General features: G+C 36.5%; 2 protein-coding genes across 2 annotated transcripts in view; one reads left to right on the plus strand and one right to left on the minus strand.

Annotated features, from left to right (window-relative positions):
- The window catches only part of LOC124637170, a 58,762-nt gene extending 53,374 nt beyond the window's left edge, over nucleotides 1–5,388 (minus strand). Inside the window, exon 1 of the mRNA XM_047173522.1 lies at nucleotides 4,538–5,388. Coding sequence (XP_047029478.1) covers nucleotides 4,538–5,350 — 813 coding nt within the window. The 5' untranslated portion in view covers nucleotides 5,351–5,388. The remainder of the gene's footprint in view (nucleotides 1–4,537) is intronic.
- LOC124637167 (elongation factor-like GTPase 1) overlaps nucleotides 1–20,254 on the plus strand; it is a 119,300-nt gene that overhangs the window by 58,619 nt on the left and 40,427 nt on the right. The gene's annotated exons all lie outside the window — the stretch shown is intronic.

Below are 20,254 nucleotides of genomic sequence, written 5' to 3' on the forward strand. Positions count from 1 at the left end.
AATTACTACAAGCCCAGGAAACCTGTATTTCTTCTCAACATCAGCCAATGTTACTTCTACTACCCTATAATTATAATGAAGTCATTCTTTCTCTTAAGGTCCTACATATTTTTTCTCGACTTTCAATTTATTGCTGTAAGAATGTGTTTGAAGCGTATTTTTACTTACCTTCGTGTCGACAGTGTCTTATTACTGCACTTTTTGTTCATTTATTGAAGTTGTAGGATTGCAATTAACCGTATTTAGACGATGTTAACGACAACAACATCAATTGAAAATGTTAAAAGAAATGTATTTTTAACTTGACACGTATTTAAGTGCAGTTAAATATACTTAAGTCTGAGTTGTATTTTTCTTATGGCCAGATATGGGTTTAATGGTATAGTAGATAATTTATTTTGCGATCAAGAATTTACAGTCCATTTCACCGTACAAAACAATGGGCAGCTTAGAGGCTAACCTTTCACCAACTGAGATATCTAAACAACCCTTGCAGGATGTCGTGACTTCGCGTCGGTACACTCCCATGCATATTTATGTACACGCTTCAATCACGGCCAGAGAAAATAATGATGTACAAAAACTGGGAAAGGATATCATTAGCCAGTCGGATGCAGCTAGCGGCCGATACAATAATGTGGTCAGTAATGATATCGGTAATCGGATCCGATCGATGTAGCTCACTCGATATTCTGAAATCTACTCTCGCTCTATTAATGCGCAATGTATGACGCGCATTCTTTTAAGACAATTTTCCCATCATCATTACTCTTAATTACAATAAAGTTGTATATTATTCATCACAGTTGGTGGTAGCGAATGTTTCTTCGCTTGGATTTCACTTCCGAATTCTTTGGTACATGCTTTGTATACAGATCCCATTTGTTAGCAGAATGACTCTTTTATTGTTGTTGTAAGAATTGAATTACCATTCTTGGAATCGGATCGAACGTTGTGCAATACATTATTTAATCGTAATCTCGGACATGAAAGTCCAGCACTATCTCTAATAGATCAAATACAATACAAAAATGTCGCAAAAGAAAACAAATATTCGATGCGCATCAGATTACGTAAAATTGACATGCTTATGTAAGTTTGAGATGAAAAGTTTCAGTACTTAGATCAAATTTGAGATACGGTAATGTTCTAAAAGTAATAGATGGTCTTAGATCAATTTGTCATATTTGTTTTCTTTATCAAGCTCAGATTTAGCGTCACACTTTTTCAACAACTTTGTTTCACAGAAGTTTTCTGGTTATTGTATTTGGTCTGATAAACGTGCACAGGATAGTCATAGAATACCACCCAAGTTGAATATGCATCAACTCACGATTGCACATGAAGCGTAAACATTATAATATTATCATGAATATTATTAAAGTAGGCATTGAACGAAAACATTTTCTCTCATGAAACACTCTCGACTGAGCACAATTCATGTTTACGAGTATTCCAACCTAGTTCCCTGTTCGTAGTTCCTAAGGTTTGCCCCTTTCTCTTCAGAACCGTCCATACTTTCTACCAGTAATGCGTACTGATTAATTAGACACGATTAGTAACATCGATACCTTTTTGATGATTCATTTCACTTGCGAAAGTGAGATTTGTTTGTTTTCGTCTCGTTTTGCTCTGAATTAAACAGATAATTATGCGTTAGTTACGTTTTGTTTAGATTTCCATTTTTGCCGATCGTGCGTAACTGAAGTTGAATATTGCGATAAAATGCATTTGTGTTTGGACACAGCCGCGAAAATAAACAGCTTGAACTTTATACCAAATAGTATGGAAATAAGTAAAGTTTATTTTCTAATGTTGTTAGAAATGGAAAACGAAATTTTCAGCCATATAAAGCAGAAAGAAAAAAATAAGATCAAATCCAGCTTCTCCGGTATATTCAACCTACTTTGGTATTATGATTATTAAAGTTACTTTCCATGAAGCCTACTGCATCATCATGGATAATCTCCCTAGTTCAACAAACACGGGCTATAAAATATAATAAAGTGAGTCTTACATGGAACTCCGAATGACCTTAATTAGCTCGCCAAGACCTTTCCCAACATTAAATTCTTTCTTCGCGTGAACAAACGCGGCAATATGTTTAATTGTTTATGTACATAATAATTCGCGTTTCTCTTGATATTAATTACGTATGTCATTTAGAACTTTAATTTCTATTAATTTACTTCAAATACGTTTGACACGAAACACGATGACAGAAAAACTTATTTTCGTGTTCAATCTGTGCAATGCCATCTTATTTCATTCATAACTCTAGCTTCTTACAATTAGTTTCGCACACACTTAATGAAGCAAATTCCGCGTTTTAATTAAAATCTTCCTGTAAAAGCAGCACCAGGGTATTAAAAAGCTAACGATGTTGCAGATACTCGCGTTTATTATGGATAAACGACACTAAAATGCAAATAGCTGAACGTCAAGCGGCGCAGACGCATCGTATCCGCGAGTCCGTTAGATTTGCCCGGTGGCGCCTAACAACGGTGAATTTAAAAACCTTCATGTTTCCACAGAAAAGGATAAATTCATTGTTATTGTTTGCTATAAGACCTTTCTCATTAAATTGTAGGTAAAGTATAACCATGTTTTTAGTATTTTGTTTTGCCTTTCTATCCATTTCATGATTGTATTTATGCGTCAGTTTATAGATACCTACTAATCATGATTTGTAATTTACGTAAACATTCTTTACACTGGATAATATTCCACTTTCGAATACCGAAATTGGTAACTAATTTAACGCAAGTAATACACTGCAATTTCTATTGTGAATGGATTTTGTTGTACACAAGGAAATCATAATTCATTATGAAGTTGCAGCATAAAGGCCGATGCGGTATAATGCTTAAGAAGCAAGCGCAGGTATTATGTGCTTGCGGATATATTCAGTAAAGCGATTAGCAGCTAAATCCAATTCATCATCAAAACCCATTAGAAAATGTTCATTCATTGATGATGATGGATCTGACTGTACAACAGTGAAAGTTCACATTATTAAGTGTCCCCAGTTTGTCTGAAATTTTGTTTCCATCCAAAAATTTGCGGGCATCCACCACAGTTAGAAAAGACCACAAACTCGCTAATGATAGGAAAGTACCGCCACAATATGATTTTTGACACTTTTTTGTCCATTGTCTGTGATTTTCGTAGTTTCCTAAGCTTTCTCTATTACTTTTTTTTATATTTTCATCGGCAAAAACGTTATTGATTGTGAGTTTATGTTTGTGTTGCATTGTGGCACTAATATCTGTGTCAATGTTTATTCAACTTTATTATTTTCTGTGTTGTAACTGCAAAAAATATTTTATTATGCATTCTGACTGATTCTGACCGCGCCGATGTTTTTTGTTAACAAAAAGTGATCGAATATTAAAAATGTCACTGTAATTTATCATCGGCTCCCTTAATGTGGAAATTTAATTTTACTCATGTCTAGTGCTAGCGTTTTTTGTCGAATCTTTGGATGTAGCAAATGGCCCAACGACTGAAAATACATACTTGAATTTACTCAATAATTGCTTCGCTCCTTGTTTCGTATTAACTTAATGGAGTCCATTGTTTTATTTTTTCTTGCAATTATACATTGATGGATTTTATGCAAAATGGCTTTTTCAGTATCAGATGTGTTAGCACATGTTTTGTACATCAGTCCGATAGGTAGTAATTTTATATCACAGTCAATTCTGAGAACATGTTTCATAATTGCTTTACAGCGATTGAACAAACTTTTATGTTTACTTTAGCTATTAAACATGACTTACGCAGATTATTTTAATGGAGTAGCATTTCTATAACCCGTTGTATCATTGCAATAAAATCTTGTTTTATGTGAAAATAAATTTTCATTCAATCACTGTTCAGTGTTTTTAGCTTCTTTATGCTTAATTTAGTGCCTCTTGATGCGTTCATTAGGTACTGTAATTAAAACGAATGTACCACAAATAAAAGCTTCCTTGCAACGCTAACATTATTTTTTTACTTCATAGTATTACTTAGCATTTAATTCGAGCGATGATTAGTGGGAATAATTTAAACGTTCATTATTAACCATTACTGTGCAATAGAAACTGTCTAACAACTAACAGCGTGTAATAATTTAGTTTACATATGGTCACAGGGCGTAACACAATGTGTTCTTGTTAGTATCTTTATACAATCGTAATGCACTTCATCGGGTTTCTAGGAAATAAATAATTCATAGCAATTTGCACTACTAATGTGAGAACATGTTTAGAGCTGTTGAATACACAGCAAACCTTTCTCTGAGGGCTCATTAGCTCGAATTTATGTGCTCTCACCGGCAGCGGCTAGCTCACAAGGTATATCGGAAAGAGCTTTTGTGTCACATAATTTATACCTATCGAGTGCTAGGTGCTACGAATATTTATGTGTCGCTTGTCTTTACTTCGCCTTAGAAATTTACGATCTCTTCGAGTAAAGACGGCGACAGATACTAGGAAAGTTGTAGCTATTAGACTGTGAACAATTCAGAAAAAAGTAGTATTAAATCACTGACCTCTTTCTTGGTCTGCTCGTTGATCTTAACATGGGTCTGTTGAGGCTTGTCGCGGAGTGGCAGATATCCCTCTCGGCTGTCGGCGGGCTCCGTGCTCTCGGTCGGCGTGGTGGACTCCACGGTGCCTGTACTGGCGGTACCAGCGTCCGTGGATCGGGAGTCGTCGACCGTACTCAGCGTCGGAGCCGTCTCTTTTGGACCATCAGCTGTCGTTCCCACAGTATCGAAATCAGAAACAGTCTCTGTGCTGTCACTGTTTAACGTAGTTTCAGTGTCCTGGACCGTGGGTGTTTCCGTAGTCCGCACAACCGGACGGATAGTATAGTGTTTGGTAGGCGGTTTGTACGTTGTCGCGGTCGCGTCTTTAGTAGTTGATGGTGGAGTCTCGGTTTTAGTTTGTGTAGTTTTTATTTCGGCCGTTGTAGCCGCGATAGGCTTACGCGTGGACTTTTTCGTTTTGGGCGGTGTCGTGGCGGTCGGGTTTGTCACGGGTGCTGTCGACTTTGTTTTGGTGGATATCTTTTTAGCGTAAGTTGTGGAGCGTTCCTCAATAGTGGTCGGTGCAGGGGTGTTTTCTACTGTGTGAGATGTGGTTTCAGGAGGTTTTCGGTCAGCAGGAGGGTCAAGATTGGATTGTTTGGGCGTCCGGGATGGTGGGAAGAAATAGTCCATAATTGAGGGAGATCTGTTTCGGTTTGAGGGTAGCCATGCCCAGGGGTTAAAGTCAATGAGGCGGGGTCGCGGCGGGTCATCGGCGACGACGACGGCTGCGAGGGCGGCGAGCGCGAAGACTACGATCAACGGACGATTCATGGCGCGACGTGCGCGTGCGGCCGCGACGACGTTGCAAGCGGGACTGCGCGCGCGCCTCCGCTGAAGAGAACCCGCCACCGTTCACCTAGTTCATTCCGCCCTACGGACAACGCAGATGCAGCCGCTGTAGTTCCTGTTCAATTTTCTTTTTTTTTATAAGACTATCTTCACTATATGCACAGGTTATTACGTAATATGTAATTGCGCACGTAAATTGCTGTTAGGGTGGTAATTTTAAATACCGTTTCTGACATGTTTATTTCTTGTACATAACTTGCAATCAATTACCTAGTGGACAAAATGTATTTCATATTTTTAAATTCGTACAAACCTCTAGCAATGTGACATTTTTACCTGTCACTTTATGATCAAAAATGGTGATCTTATAGTTATGCACGCGTGATTCAAGAATATGACACGCCAATTTATAGGTAGCTGAACATTGCAGGTTTCGATATGAAAAACAATAGAAACTAAGAAACTCTCAAAGGAAAGTAGTTGAAATACGCCTTCTAACATTGAATATCTAAATGAAAGCTAGAATAAAATACTGCATAGGAGTTCCTAAGTTACAAAGTTTAAATACACATAATCGTTTACTTGAATCATGTGGAAATGGTTAGTAGTATTTACAGAAAATAACTTGACATAAATAATTAATTAAAATTCAAGCTAATAAATTAAGTAAACAAGTAATTGCAAGAAGAAGCCAACTAATAGGCTAATTAATTTTGTACCACGTGTACTGGATAGGCAATATTCAGTTCCGTTACGTGCGGTATTATAATCAAGGCAATGAGTTTAAATTCAAAATCGAATTTTCGCGTATATTTTCCCTGTGGTTTATCAATATAGCACCCAGTACCGTTATCCAATCAGAGCCGTTGAAATTCACTTTGGGTACAGCGATGCACGTCTGATGCCTGAATTTGTATCAAAAATTTTTCACCGCAAACCGTGTAATGCTCGGCTGAGGCCGTTCTGTACGCTCCATTTAGTTTCTGATATTGCTTAGTCTTCCAGATTAGCTGGCCAATCTTCTTTTAGGGTCAGCGGTCATAATTAAAGTGACACTGGGCCATACAGCGTTATACCTACACCACATTCAAACTAAAACAATATTGGTTAGACTAGACATAAACCAGATCAATAGAAATCAGATAAGAAACTGCCTGGAAATAAAATTAAACCCCACTTTACTAGGCCATAAACGCAATTATCGAGACGGCAAGCAGTTGCAGTAAGGTATTATTAGCTAACAAATACACTGTCTTTAACCTAATCAAAGTATATTCGCACGAATCACGGCAGTCATCAATCAATTGCAGAATGCGCCGCGGAATCTTTTATAGCTTCATACAATACCGTCTACGCTATGCCGCCGTATAAAGAAAATACCAAATAACCCCAAGCCTTAGATTTTATGGAAAATATACTCAAATGCCTCGTAAATAGCAGACAGGCAATAAAGATCCTTCTAACGATCTTTATCTATGATCGTCAGCTAGCGTTCTCCGCACCGGTATCGACGATTCAATATTTAAATAAGCTTTTCACACACTTTCATAGACTCATTTTAGTGTGAAGTCGCACAATCTAGAATGGTTCAATTACAAAGCGACTTTGGAACCCCATCTAGATAATTGTAAGAATAAACAAAGGACCTAACCACCATAACAGTTGATTTAGCCTATTGTTTAATGGGATTTGCGAGATTACGATGGGAAACGTTCTTGTGGAGATAGATCTACCATTCATTAGTTCGGAAGCGCTGTAATTGAAGAACATCTTGATCGAACATGCGGATCAGATTGATTAATGCGAACGGTAAAAAATATGGGTGTGAACTTGCATTCAGAGTGGCAGCTGAATGATAGTTTTGACTTTGTCTTCACAATGTATGATGATTCAATCGTTTCGTACATATGCAAGAACACATTAAGATTAGCCTTAGCTACAAATACGAGTAAGTTGACTGACAAGTAGTCCGTCTTGTCGCTAGTGCGCCGTTTATTTGGAATCAGAGTATCTAATTCTAATTATGTCTAGGTTATAGGTCTTAACTGAAACAATATAACGAAACACCCCGTCAAATCGATACGTTCCAATCGCTAAAGTTCTAAGCTTGATTTTTTCCTCATTAATATTTACTTTTATAAACATGATTCAAAGTAAAGCGATGAGGAAATAAAAGGTAGATAATCTTTATTACTTTAGTAAAATCGTATTATAAAAAAGCAAAAGTATTGCAAATTCTTTGCTAATTTATTTACTTTTATAGTATTTACAGTCGTTTCTTGATTACCTCTCGCTTCGCACGTGATGTCTTCGATTTAAATGGTGAGGTGGTTTTCTTCGAATTGCAGATATAAGTAGGTATCTCGTCTTTGACTAATTTAAACTCCCGTCATTTCACTTTATCGGCCCAAACGAGTCCCTCATTAATGACCTCACTATTTTGCTTTGCCATATTGTATCCGCCGCTGATATTTTAACGCACCTCATTATTTTTTATTGCTGTAGAGAGAAATACTGTCTCTGCACTGTAAAAAATATATCTTAATAGCTCAATTCCTTTTATTTCTCAACTAACAGTTTATTTTATCAATGTTTTCACCTTTGTTCGAAGTTTCGTCTCATTTGCGGCAGGGCCTACTTTAGCCTACTTTTTCCGTTACTGTTCTTGCAAAGATGGCTGCAAAAACAGGCTTCTGTAGCCCAGCCACGTTTAAATGATGATCCAATTAATTTAAGGTTTCTTGTTTTTGTTAATAATAATTGGAGCTAGTGAGTTATTGACAATCCCACTGACAACATTATTAGACGGATCCAAATAGATCTCGGCTTCTTTATAAGACAGGTTGAACGGTGAAAATTGTTCGCTGAGATTTGTGACTGGAAAACGACAAAACTAATGCTGCTTTGTAGATTTAATTAGATTATAGTTTTTACGCACCCGGTGAATTCGTTGGTAGATAAAAACTGTAATTTTATTGGCAAGCGAGAAGACTTCAAACGCCACTATTCAATAACAAAGAAACTGAAGAGTGATTAGGATTATATAATTTGAAGCAGATAATTGCATGTCTCAGGTTTGACGGATTGCACAATGTGACCGTGCCAACTTGTGATTTATTTACCCGGCAGCCGCTCCACTTGTGACGGGTAACTCGGTTAACGGAATTTGTCGTTTTCACCGGACACCGGCGATAACTATCAGCCGAATCCGGAACACAAACGCAACAAAATCTGCGTGAAAATGTTGTATAAACAGACGCCTTTTTATTTACTTGTTTGTAAACTTACCGTTTCGCACATGCTTCCCGAGCAGCACACTTTTTCTTCACGCCAGTTTAACCTCTACACCTTACGTAATTTGAACCATATTTGTCTGCACGTTTCTGGCTATAGGACAAGCGTTTTGGATCGGAAGGTGAACATTCGAATCAAGCCTAAACATTGGTTTTGTAAGCGTGTGTTAATGGTAAAGTGATGCATCAAAGAGTTCCTTGTCCTACTGGTAGAATGAGGTTTATGTGCCGTGATTTGGACAGCTTTTGCTTACTTTTAAGGATTATAAATGTGACCTGGTACAATTTCCAACCACCGCCTTGCAGCTACTTTCTGATCTGATATGAAATCTCTTTCGGATCATCTGTTTATCAAAGCAATGACTCACTTCAAAGAAAGTAAAACATGGACATAACTTGGAATCTATATCAGTCATATAAATCGTATCGACCGGTACCGATCGGTTTGCAAGAAGACCTCTTTTAGATATCATATACTTTCAGTAGCAAGAGAGTACTTAAGATTACTGGGGCGCCAGCATTCCGCTTTAAGTGCGTTATAATATTCTACTTACGTATCGAAAGTTTAGAACAAATACTGTCTGTTACTAGTACCTAAAACGTTTCATATTTTCATAGTTAATGCTTAAATTGGAAAAATGTGGAAGTGAATTTGTAGACAATCGCATTGAAAGCTGGGTCAGCGGCTGCCATTAGTCGTGATTTGCTCAATCAATTATCGCTATTCAGAAATGCATTTTTGTGTCAGTAGGTAAAACCGTAATGGCTTACAAGTCGGAGTAATACAATAGATAGTACTATGAACGAGTTTCTCACCCGGCCCGCAAATTACGACGGTTAATAGTGGCTTTTGAACAAATTATAAGTGGACTACTTCGGATTGTCTCGAGGTGTTAATTTGCTTGATGTAACAATGATAGTGAGTGATGATAATCAATGACCTGTCAATGAGGGCGCTACTAGTCATTCGGTTCACAGCACACATATTCTAATGGGCTGTGATGCCGTCTTTTGAGAGAAGTTCAAAGTTGAATACGTTTTATTATCCTGTTCAATAAAATAGCATTATTGAACAGTCGTATATAATTTTATGTGATTGTCGTGCGTAGAATTAACTTTATATCTTCCGGCTTTACTGCCAAGCGATTTCAGAGAAATATTAGAGAAGTTAGTTAATAAATTGAATAATTTCCCATTGGAAGTTACAGTCAGAATAAACGTTAGATGTTGTATCTGCTAATTGAATCAGTAAACACGACACGCCTCTGGTGCCATATCTCAAGTACAGACCGACGGATGTCCGAATGCAATGACCACTCCCGTTCCGTATTTTTACTGTGACCGTATCCTACTAAACATGTCTCAAAGAAAGTTGTACATTACAAGAAATATCGTCCCCTTCCGTCTTCCGTATTTGAAAAGCAATTTCCCCACAATCGATCAACAGATTAAATGATCATTATGGAATACTCGATAACGATGTCTCGGAGCTTGAAACTAAGCATTATGTGCTGCTTAGAAACTATTTCTTATTAGGTTATAGGTATTATATGGCCGTCATTGTAGAAAGTGTTTCAATGTTAGGAGAATAGGAGGATTTTGCCCTGTAGTAGGTCATTGGAAAATGTCTTAAATAATAGAATATGAAATTGTCTTAAAACTTATTCCTCTACATTCTAAAGTCTATGGGAACCGTTTAATTTATCGGCATAAAAAATGAAATTTTATTTATTAGCTACACACTCACAGAAACATCCGCTTTTAATGTAATTTTCACTATCCGCTCCAACATGGTTTTAATTTTTATGATAACGATTATCTCATAAAATAAACTATCGGTATACAGGATCTTGAATATAGAAAGAACCCAGATTAGGGTTTACCTAGAGTTATAGTAACTGATCTGGCATATAATGTAAGGATCTACGTTTATTTTTGTTCGAGTTACTTCGTCAATGCTGCTTCAAACCTAAAAATACTCACTAAAAGCTTATAATACCTACAAAATAAAGTTTAACAGCGTCAATACGACACGATTTGAATCAAACCTCACAGATTCACATGAGAGTTTTCTCCTAGAAAATCTGATTATTCGCATGACTTGAATCTGAGCTGAAGAATTACTGGTATTTCGCACGTAAGACCTTACAGCTCACTAAATACTCGAATCTACATCCGTCGTAATACTGCAGCAATGAAAGAGAAAATAGAATATATAAACAGCTTATCTCCTTCGTAAATTGCGGACACGGGGCGTTAAATAACAGATTTCTCTCCGACTAAGGGCTTGGGCACACCATGGAATTTTGACTGATAACGAGAGAAAAATAGAATGGTATGAACAATACTGCACTTATATTCTTGGTCCTAGAATCAAAGAGAAAAAGTTGATTAAGTAGTTCGCATGTACTGCGCGTAGAGCTAGTGTTGTTTTTGATAAATGAGTATAATATAACGGATACGCTTGAAAACCCTGAAGGGTGGGCAGGTGTGTAGGTCATTAACCTCTTATAAGTTCTTTGTGATATAACCGACTTGTTACTTTGTATATTAATTTATTCCATTGTTTTATACTATCACTAGCCGTATCCCGCGGTTTCACCCGCGTCCCGTGGGAGCTATTGCCCGCACCGGGATAAAATATAGTCTAGTTACTCGCAGATAATATAGCTTTCTAATGGTGAAAGAATATTTAAAATCGGTCCAGTCGTTTTTGAGTTTATCCATTACAACCAAACAAACAAACAAAGTTTTCCTCTTTATAATATTAGTATAGATTATAGTAAAAGAAATTAGCCCACCAGGTGGACTAGAATACGACACTTCTCCTTTCATTTGATAATTAACACTTGAAGGCAAGAAATTCGGGCGAGATCAAATTTAGTGTCAATGAATCACTTTAACGATAATCAGCTTGTCAAAAATTTATCGTCTTTTCCACAGCATAATTTTGGAGATGGTAAATGACCTAGAATTTAGAGTAAAAAATACCAAATCCCAATTAATGTCTAGACATCAGTTCACATGTTTATCCTTTCATATCTACACATGACTTGCGCGTCAAATATCGCGCACTCGCGCTATGTCTCAAGCCAGTATGTCATTCACATTTGCATGCCCATTCGCGAATGTTGGAGAAACGTTTATTACTCTCTCTTTCTCCTGTATACGAATAGGAACAGCTGGAAAGGTGAAAATGTATACAGTCAGCATATTTCATGTAGGATTTTTATAATAAGCTTAAAACTTGTACAGCCTTACTATAAAAACTTAAACATCTTTTGAACACTTGTCTAAAAAAAAGTGTCGCTGCAAAACGAACCTTATTTCAACGTCTGAATATTTTTAGATAAGTGTTCAACAGACTTTTAAAAGTTATTATGACGGTTAGGTTAGGTCCGTTTAGCAAAGTAGGTTAGCATGACCCAGTTTTTCATCCACCAAATGTAGAAGCTCTTGAGTGTCAACATTACTAATATCAAATTCGATTATGATTTAGTGCAAGTTTCGTGATAAACTTGCCGCGAGATTTTTCTTCAATTGTTCCTTTTATTTAAGCTAAGCGTCCACTTGTCGGTATCGTACGCAACGGACGCAACGCACGCAACGGATCGTAGTATTATTTATATAGAAACTCAAACAAGATGTGCGATGCGTACGATGCGGACAGGTGGACGCACTTGTTTGAGTTTCTATATAAATAATACTACGTTCCGTTGCGTGCGATACGTCCGTTGCGTACGATACCGACCAGTGGACGCTTAGCTTTATGCGCCCCACGTGCAATGCTAATTGCATTGACAATCAGGTACTTAATAAAATAGTGTTATTGCAGCGCTAGTAACCTAACATCCTTTAAACAAATATGCACTATTGTTATCTGATGTTTAAATGACTTACACGTTCACATAGGTCTTCTAGCGGTCACCGCGTGTGTTCAATATTGATGCAGTTAGGAACTAAGTGAAATGCTTTCATGTTTATTTTAAAAAGTAAGACAGTCCTGTTAGAAACTCTACGGAAAATTTAGAAGGTCAAATCTTAAAATAATCAATATATATGGCTCGTTTTTTTTTCCTTTTTAGTATTTCACACTAATATTTCTGTTTTTTTTTTAATGACTCTTATTACTTGCCTAAGTTTGCCCCATTTATACTGTTTATTTATACAGTAGGGGACTATCGTTGGTGTAATTAGTAAAGTACTAAAAACTTTATTTTAATGATAAAAATAATTCACCTTTATGCAACGTTGTATCACAAAAATCAATTAAACAGTCAAACACACTTCCCCTGCTCCCGTTTACAGTAGCATTAAGCTCTCACGTTACATTCAATTCTTGATATCTCTTATTAAATCTCCTGTGAAAATATCTTTCGCCAATTATTCATGAACGCACTATGTATACGTACATTCGTACCCAATGTACATACGTACCCAATGTACGTACTCGCAGTTGCGTTCCAATGTGTAAAATGCCAAGAGATTGCTCTCGTCCTTATTATAGCAGTAACATTTATTTTCGCGTTGTAAAAGTGATCGCAGAAATGATATGGTTTAGATAAGACGGAATACGCATAACGGTGTTAAAGTTATTTTAATTGGGGACAATTAAATGTTAGGCTGCGTATAGCTGCATGGTTTTAGCTGAGAATATGCATAACGTATATACCTACATACCTATGTGGGACCAAAAGATTAAACTCATGATGATTACACTGATCGGGTTTTCTATTAATATTTTTTACCAAAAGACATGATTTTCGGTGTAATTTTATTTGGTTTACAGAGAACCCTGGATTCCAACTAGTTAAAATTTTCACATTACCACATAATATTCGCATATCATCTCTTGAAACTGGTACTTCCCGCTATTAGTTAGTTGCGCTAAAGTCACACAGGTCCATTCTCATCACAATAATCAATGGCTACGGGGCTAACTGAACATAATGATGCCAGCCATAGCGTAATGGTGCGAACATAGAAAACACTTTTATTTTATTCCTGAACAGGGACGGACTCGGTTTCGCGGAACTGATTATAGGTTGTATTGTTGTGGGCTGCGGGATTGTTCGAAAGAGTTACCGCGGCCCTGGTACATAAAAGGCCTACGACGGAACACGATAGATTTTTAACCAGTAAAACTCTGACACTCCCTGTTAATCCACAGCGGGAAGAGTCATTTGATGATTTTTGCAATCGCTAAAAAACAAATATTGTATTTTTGTAGTTAGATTTGAGTCCGTATATGATGAAATATTCAGGTTAGAATCAATGAACGATGATCAAACTGGCAGCAGGGTGTTATGGCAAAATTATGAGGTACCTACGTAACAACTGTCACGTTTACATCGACACCTTCGAATACACAGACATTTCGCCTTCGGCAATTTGTATAACGCTTCATGTTTATAAAATGCCGAAGCCGTTTGTAACGACATATCATACGAATTGCCTGCGACAAATACAACAGTTAATCAACCAACGTTTAACTATGATGATGATGTTTATTTGTCATTATGTGGAAGACGAAACTATAAAAAGCTGTCACTTATATGCCATTATATTGTCCGTTAGTCACACAACCAATTTACTATATCTTCCTGAGTCCACACCTGTATGTTATTGAAGTTATTATATATCAAGGAGTTGCCCGTAATTACTGTTTGATGATTATATTTATAGTTGCGAGTTACCGCGAACCCCTGATTGACGTTAGATTGTTTACGTAAAACATATCCACTGATGTGAAAATAAACAAACGATGAACTTTCCAATTGCGTAACTTTAAGTAGTAAGCATTGGATACGGTTACGTACAATAACTTAATAAAAGCTTAAAAGATTCTCGGAATTACTCTTTCAGTAGTTAAATGGAATTTTATTACAGAGAATTTGTCATCGGTTATTTCATTAGATTGCTATTGTTAAAGTTTACTTGCAATAAAGTATCGACGTTAGTTTTGGATTAATTTTATTTTATGCAAAAGAGAAATGTATAGAATTTTATTATTTCGTTTTTTTTTTTGTTTTAGTGAAAGACTGAATGAAATCAAAACTCACTCCGGAGTATGGATCATAAACGCTATCAGTAATACTATCTAGACTGACATTACAATTTGTATGCTGACTAAGTTGCAAGAGTGAAAATTTATTGTACGCACTATAATTAAGCAGTGGAACGCGGTCGGTGTGACAGGCAGCCAGCCCGTGGGACCATCTCGACACATTAACACGAATTGATCGAGTGACAACGTTGTAAGCAGACTCGTGTATAACCACCAACTAATAGTAGGCTTGAAACAACTTCAGTGAAATTCTGCACAGACAAAATTGACGTATCTAGAGACCCTCCAAGCGCAGGATGGAATAAATTAAACGGTGATAGCTTTTTAATAACACACCACGATCAAAAGTACACAAAACAGATTTATTTACTTATCTATTCAAATTACTGTTTTATTAACCGGTTGAAGTTAAAATTGTGTCTTTAGTTACAGCTAAAATAATATAAACACTGTTTTCCCGAAGAAACAGGAGTCTAACATTTCCGCCAGTCTATTCACATTCACATCTTCGCTCCACCGAGCCGTCATTAAAACGCGCCGACTAACCAACCATTCGCTTTAGATGGAAAAACTTTAGTTCCTGACTCTGGATGACGCTACGAAACGAAATAGATTCACGGGTGGTCGCCCCTAATGATTGCTGGCCACTGGGATGCGTACAGTCAGCTCCGTAGATTAAGGGCTGTACAGAAGGCACGCCTAGGTAAAGCCGCCGGCAATAAGTGTCGGGTTTCAGACTTCAATTTCGCAAAGGTTCCTTGTAAATCTCAAATTATAGAAGGTATAAATTTCGCGAAAGAATCAATTTACCAGGATTTATTGGCTGAAATGTTACTTATTATCGACTTGCTTAGATTTTATCGTTCCATAAACAACACCTGGCTAATTGAAATGGCTGTCTCTAGCCAGCTTAGGTAAACTACCAACGGAATTTCTTCGTAGTTGAATAATTAAAGGCCCTTCTCTTGACATTGTCACCTTTAAACTCGAGATGTCCTGATTTGTGTAATGGTAGTCAGACTCGTGGAAATACTTGGCCCAAACATGGGCTAATTCGCTGACCGTTACTTCCAGCCTAGCCTTTTTAGACTGCAGTGAGATGGTAAACGTAGACAAAATGTTCGTCTGCGGTTGCGGGCAGAGGTCTAGTCTCAATACCTATCTAGGCAGAAAATAATTTACGTCCGGCGTCGCCATTACTGATTATTTTCTATAAGTTGCAATTGTAGAAAAGGCAGTGCATATTTTGCAAAAACTGCATGCTACGAATATGTTTTGTAGGTATTATGTACTTTGTACTTTAATCCAGTTTATGCTTCGTTTAACCATTTTAAGTACATTGTAGAGTCTTAAGACCTTTTATTTATTAGAGCTATGCTCCTAACATCGCATTTGACCCCAGATCCGAGGCAGCTGCGCCATACGAACGCCCATTTTCTTATATTACTTCAAAGACCGTTAAACCTGGTACAATATCTTCAGGAAAGTTATTCGAGTGTATATTCGATGTCTAACGTGTTCGCTTATTTATGTTATGTCTGTGAATGTGCACTAAAGCTTCATGACTTTAGTTTGTCGTCTTATTTGTGTGGCTGACGTTACTTTGGTCACGAGTGAGCCTATTCGCTATTCAATTACTCTGCGCAATAAGACATGGGTAGGAATATGCTGTGGAAGAATTAAGGGCGTGTGCTACAAAGATAATAATGTTCAAGTAACATGCCTCAATGTAATTGGATCTCATTGGGCTTGGCTTCGAAATAGTAATTTTGTTTTAATTGTAAAATAGTTTTCAAGTATAATGACTTTTTCAGTTTCGTAGGTTATACCAAGATCTTCAGTGTATTGCAGAGATGAAATATATTCATTAGCTAACGTTCGAAAACCCTTTCTGAATAATAATATGCGTGCAATATTACATAAACTACGTGAAATAGCTAGTCGTATAATAATTGCATCCGCACTAAATATCGCTTTCGTGCCACAAAGAGCTATTTCGAAAACCACAAGCAGTAATCTGAAAAAATTATATCATAAATGTAGAAAAAGAATAAAGAACAAGATTAGCGTTAAAAACTTAATATAATGATGTACGTAAGGCACTTAGTAATACCACAACATTGTTGCAACTTTCACGGCCCATCAAGGATATTATAACTTAGCTCGTATGGCGGAATGATGGAATCACACAGAAATATAACCCAAAACCAAGTCTACCTATTTTCACTTTCAACAAAAAACATCGGTCGTGACAAGAACAGAATAACACTGATTGTGTGAGTGAGAAATTCGATTAGTGTACCAGAAATGACATGATTTACGAAATGATTAGGCTTTTACTCACTGAATGTGGGGTAAGGATTAGGAAAAAGTCAATAATAATGCCGTAAAGAGCACAATACGTTACTAAGTGTTTGCCTACTGACCTCAAGGTGTAATCTTGTTATAGGTATTAATGTCATCTGGTACAAGAAACGGTAATAAAAATAATGCATTAGCACACCTATAGAGTATTGGTGGTTGTAAATTCTATTCCTAGAATTAAGTCAAAGTAGTATGTCGTTGTTAACTTGTAGGAAGCGTAAGACTTAATTTAAATGTAGTACAGTGGGGTTCCCCGCCAATGCGATAGCAAGGCGATGGAAATTGCAAATGGGTTCGCCCTATCACTACTTGTGCCCAATTATAATTGAATTTACATCTTAAACCTCCTTTGAAATGTGTGGAGAGCACGTTTTTGTCGTTATTTTAATGTTTGCTGCATATTATGCAACAGGACTTAAATGAGGTGTGAAACAATAAAGCTTAACTCAACTCGTTGTTAACCAAAGACCATTGCAATGCAACATTGAAATACTAAGTAAATAGCTAGTATCGAACATTACTAGTGTTCTCCTATTCAAATCGTTTATCGCTAAGTTACACGGACAAATAATTCTTTTGATGTAGGTAGGTATGCCTTCACAATCGTTGATTTTTCCCTAACAATTAACCAGTTGCTGTCCAATAAGAAATCTCTCGAAACCGGTATTACGAAACTAATCAAAGAAAGGGCTTCAATTCGTCACCCTTCTAACGATGAAATGTCAATTTAGAAACTAGAAAATAGAAAACACAATTCAACTCGTCATTTACATTTTGCCATTTTATTGATCTTTAAAGGGAGGTTCTCAATTGGTCCCATGTATTTGTTTTTTCTTTATTCGTGTATGAAAAGCGATTGCACATTACGAGTGCCTATACGTGACCAATTTGCAGTGTTCTTGTTTTTATATGTAATGAAAGGGAATACTGTAGAATCAGCATCAATTATTTGAAATTTGCTTTACCCTTTAATTTCGTTTACGCAGAGGACGTAGGACATTAAAAGTCCATAATCCGAGAAAAAAGTTTAGATTCAATTATGTTTGTCTGGAATATCAAGATACATATGCAAAAGTCATCAATTGCACGAATTATTTGATTATAGTATAAGTTCGTATTAAGTTATCATGTCGAAGCTGGCTTTATGATAATACCTGCTACGTATGACTTCGCTAGTTGGTGCTAAGAAAAGAGTTTGTTAAAATACTTAAGGTGCTTTATAAGAACATAGCCACTAAATTCTACCAACAAAGTCGTTGTTTACCCCAGATCAATTGATAAGACATAGTTTTTTACTCATTAACGAAGTGGGACCTACATTGAATGCGTTTTTACGCGTCAAAAAAAAAACTCATTTATATTGCGAATTAGTGGAATAAGGCGAGCTTTTTCCCGAGCCATTTGTTACGTTATTATATCGTAATCTCTGATTAGCCACACTCCATGGTGCGAGCCTATTCGGTGAGCCATCTTGTACCATCTTTACTAGCCCAGTCGATTAACTGTACATCACAGATATTATAGTTGCCATTTTCAGCTTATTTCCCACAGTTTGTTCAATAAAGATCTAACGTTGGACAAAAACAGGAAAATATTTTTGACACGATGTTCGCGTAGTTACAATTGTCTAGTGACCCAGTTGGTCTATTTTACGGTATCATAATTCACAGGTCATGATTCTAATTTAACCTTTTTCTTGTTAATCAATTGCCTAATTTACAATATTACAGTAGAAACATATGTACTTTCATCGATATCCACGTTAGCTCCTACAATTTCCTTACTTTGCACGCAGCTTCGACAATCTCCAGAAATTTGAGTGCTAGACGTAATTTTGCTAACACGTAACGCCATTTCTCCAGCTATTTATTCGCTTAAGATAAACTAAATCGTGACCAGTTACTTTGACGCCGTAAAAAATATGATTGGATCTTTATTAGCAAAATGTGTGTCGATTTTGTTGACGATTAATACGTAATTCAAAGAAAATATGAGTGCAAAGTGCCGTTTTGTAAAGAGTAGGCGACTAATCTGTCATAGTCACGTTTTTGATTGCGAAATGATAACAGAGTATCCGCAGTTTTTAGAATAAAAAAAATATTACTGTTTTCTTTGCTGTTTTATGAAGAAAAATAGAGATATTGTTCTGTGTAAAGCAATGTTACGTATAAAGTGAATTTTTGAACTTATCTTTTTTTGAGGTCCGCTATAACCTTTGTTGTTGGTTCTTGGATAGTCAAAGATTAACTATTGTGTGAAATGTTACCTGTATCTGTTTGCTTTGTGTATTAATTTCAAATAAATAATGTTTTCATTTGAAGGATTACGCTCATAAGTCTTGGTATCACGCGATAATGACACAGATCATTAACTTATTGCTATACGTAGTCTATGCGGCACCGGCACTTTTCACAATCTTCAGCATAATTTGCTAGGGTGATGTCTTGGATGGTGATTCTTTATATCTAGTTTATTTACCTATGTGATTTTCAGATTTCTTTTAATCTGCATTGTCAAGCTTTATCAGGTTCGATCAACTAACTGAAATAATACAACGTTTCTTAAAACCTTTTTCAGCCAGGTCCAATGGTGATCACCAATCCTGTGTCTCTGATAATTTGTACTGTAGTATGCCCCCGATTGTTAAAAAAACACTCAAAGTAGGAAGGTAAATATGTCAATGAATTAAATTAAAAACATAACCAAAATTACCTACAATACGTTCTTATAAAATAAGAATATCACACACTATACGTTCTTATAAAATAAGAATATCAAGTACAGATAGAACACTATCAAAGAGCTCGTCTTAACGCATCTACAACACATCGTACGCGCATTCGCGCGGACGTAATTGTTCGTAAATTGATGCGTAATAATGATGAAAATCTCGTTGCACTGTCTATTGCATTGCATGTCAACGATCTTCTATCGGAACAATCTGTTAACAAAAAACTTATTAGTATAGTCGTTGCGTATTTCAGCACATGTTTCGCACGTCAGAATGCTTTATCGCGCTAGCATTGCGCACGCGTTGATATCTACGATCAATTGTGATTTACTCGCTTTGTGATGCCGCTGTGGTATGCTTCACTAGCTTTATGTATAGCTACTTACATCATCTATGACTTGTTCTCAAAGAAAGATGAAATAAATTAATAG

Source organism: Helicoverpa zea, chromosome 15 (assembly GCF_022581195.2).
Source record: "Helicoverpa zea isolate HzStark_Cry1AcR chromosome 15, ilHelZeax1.1, whole genome shotgun sequence".
Classification (NCBI taxonomy): Eukaryota; Metazoa; Arthropoda; class Insecta; order Lepidoptera; family Noctuidae; genus Helicoverpa; species Helicoverpa zea.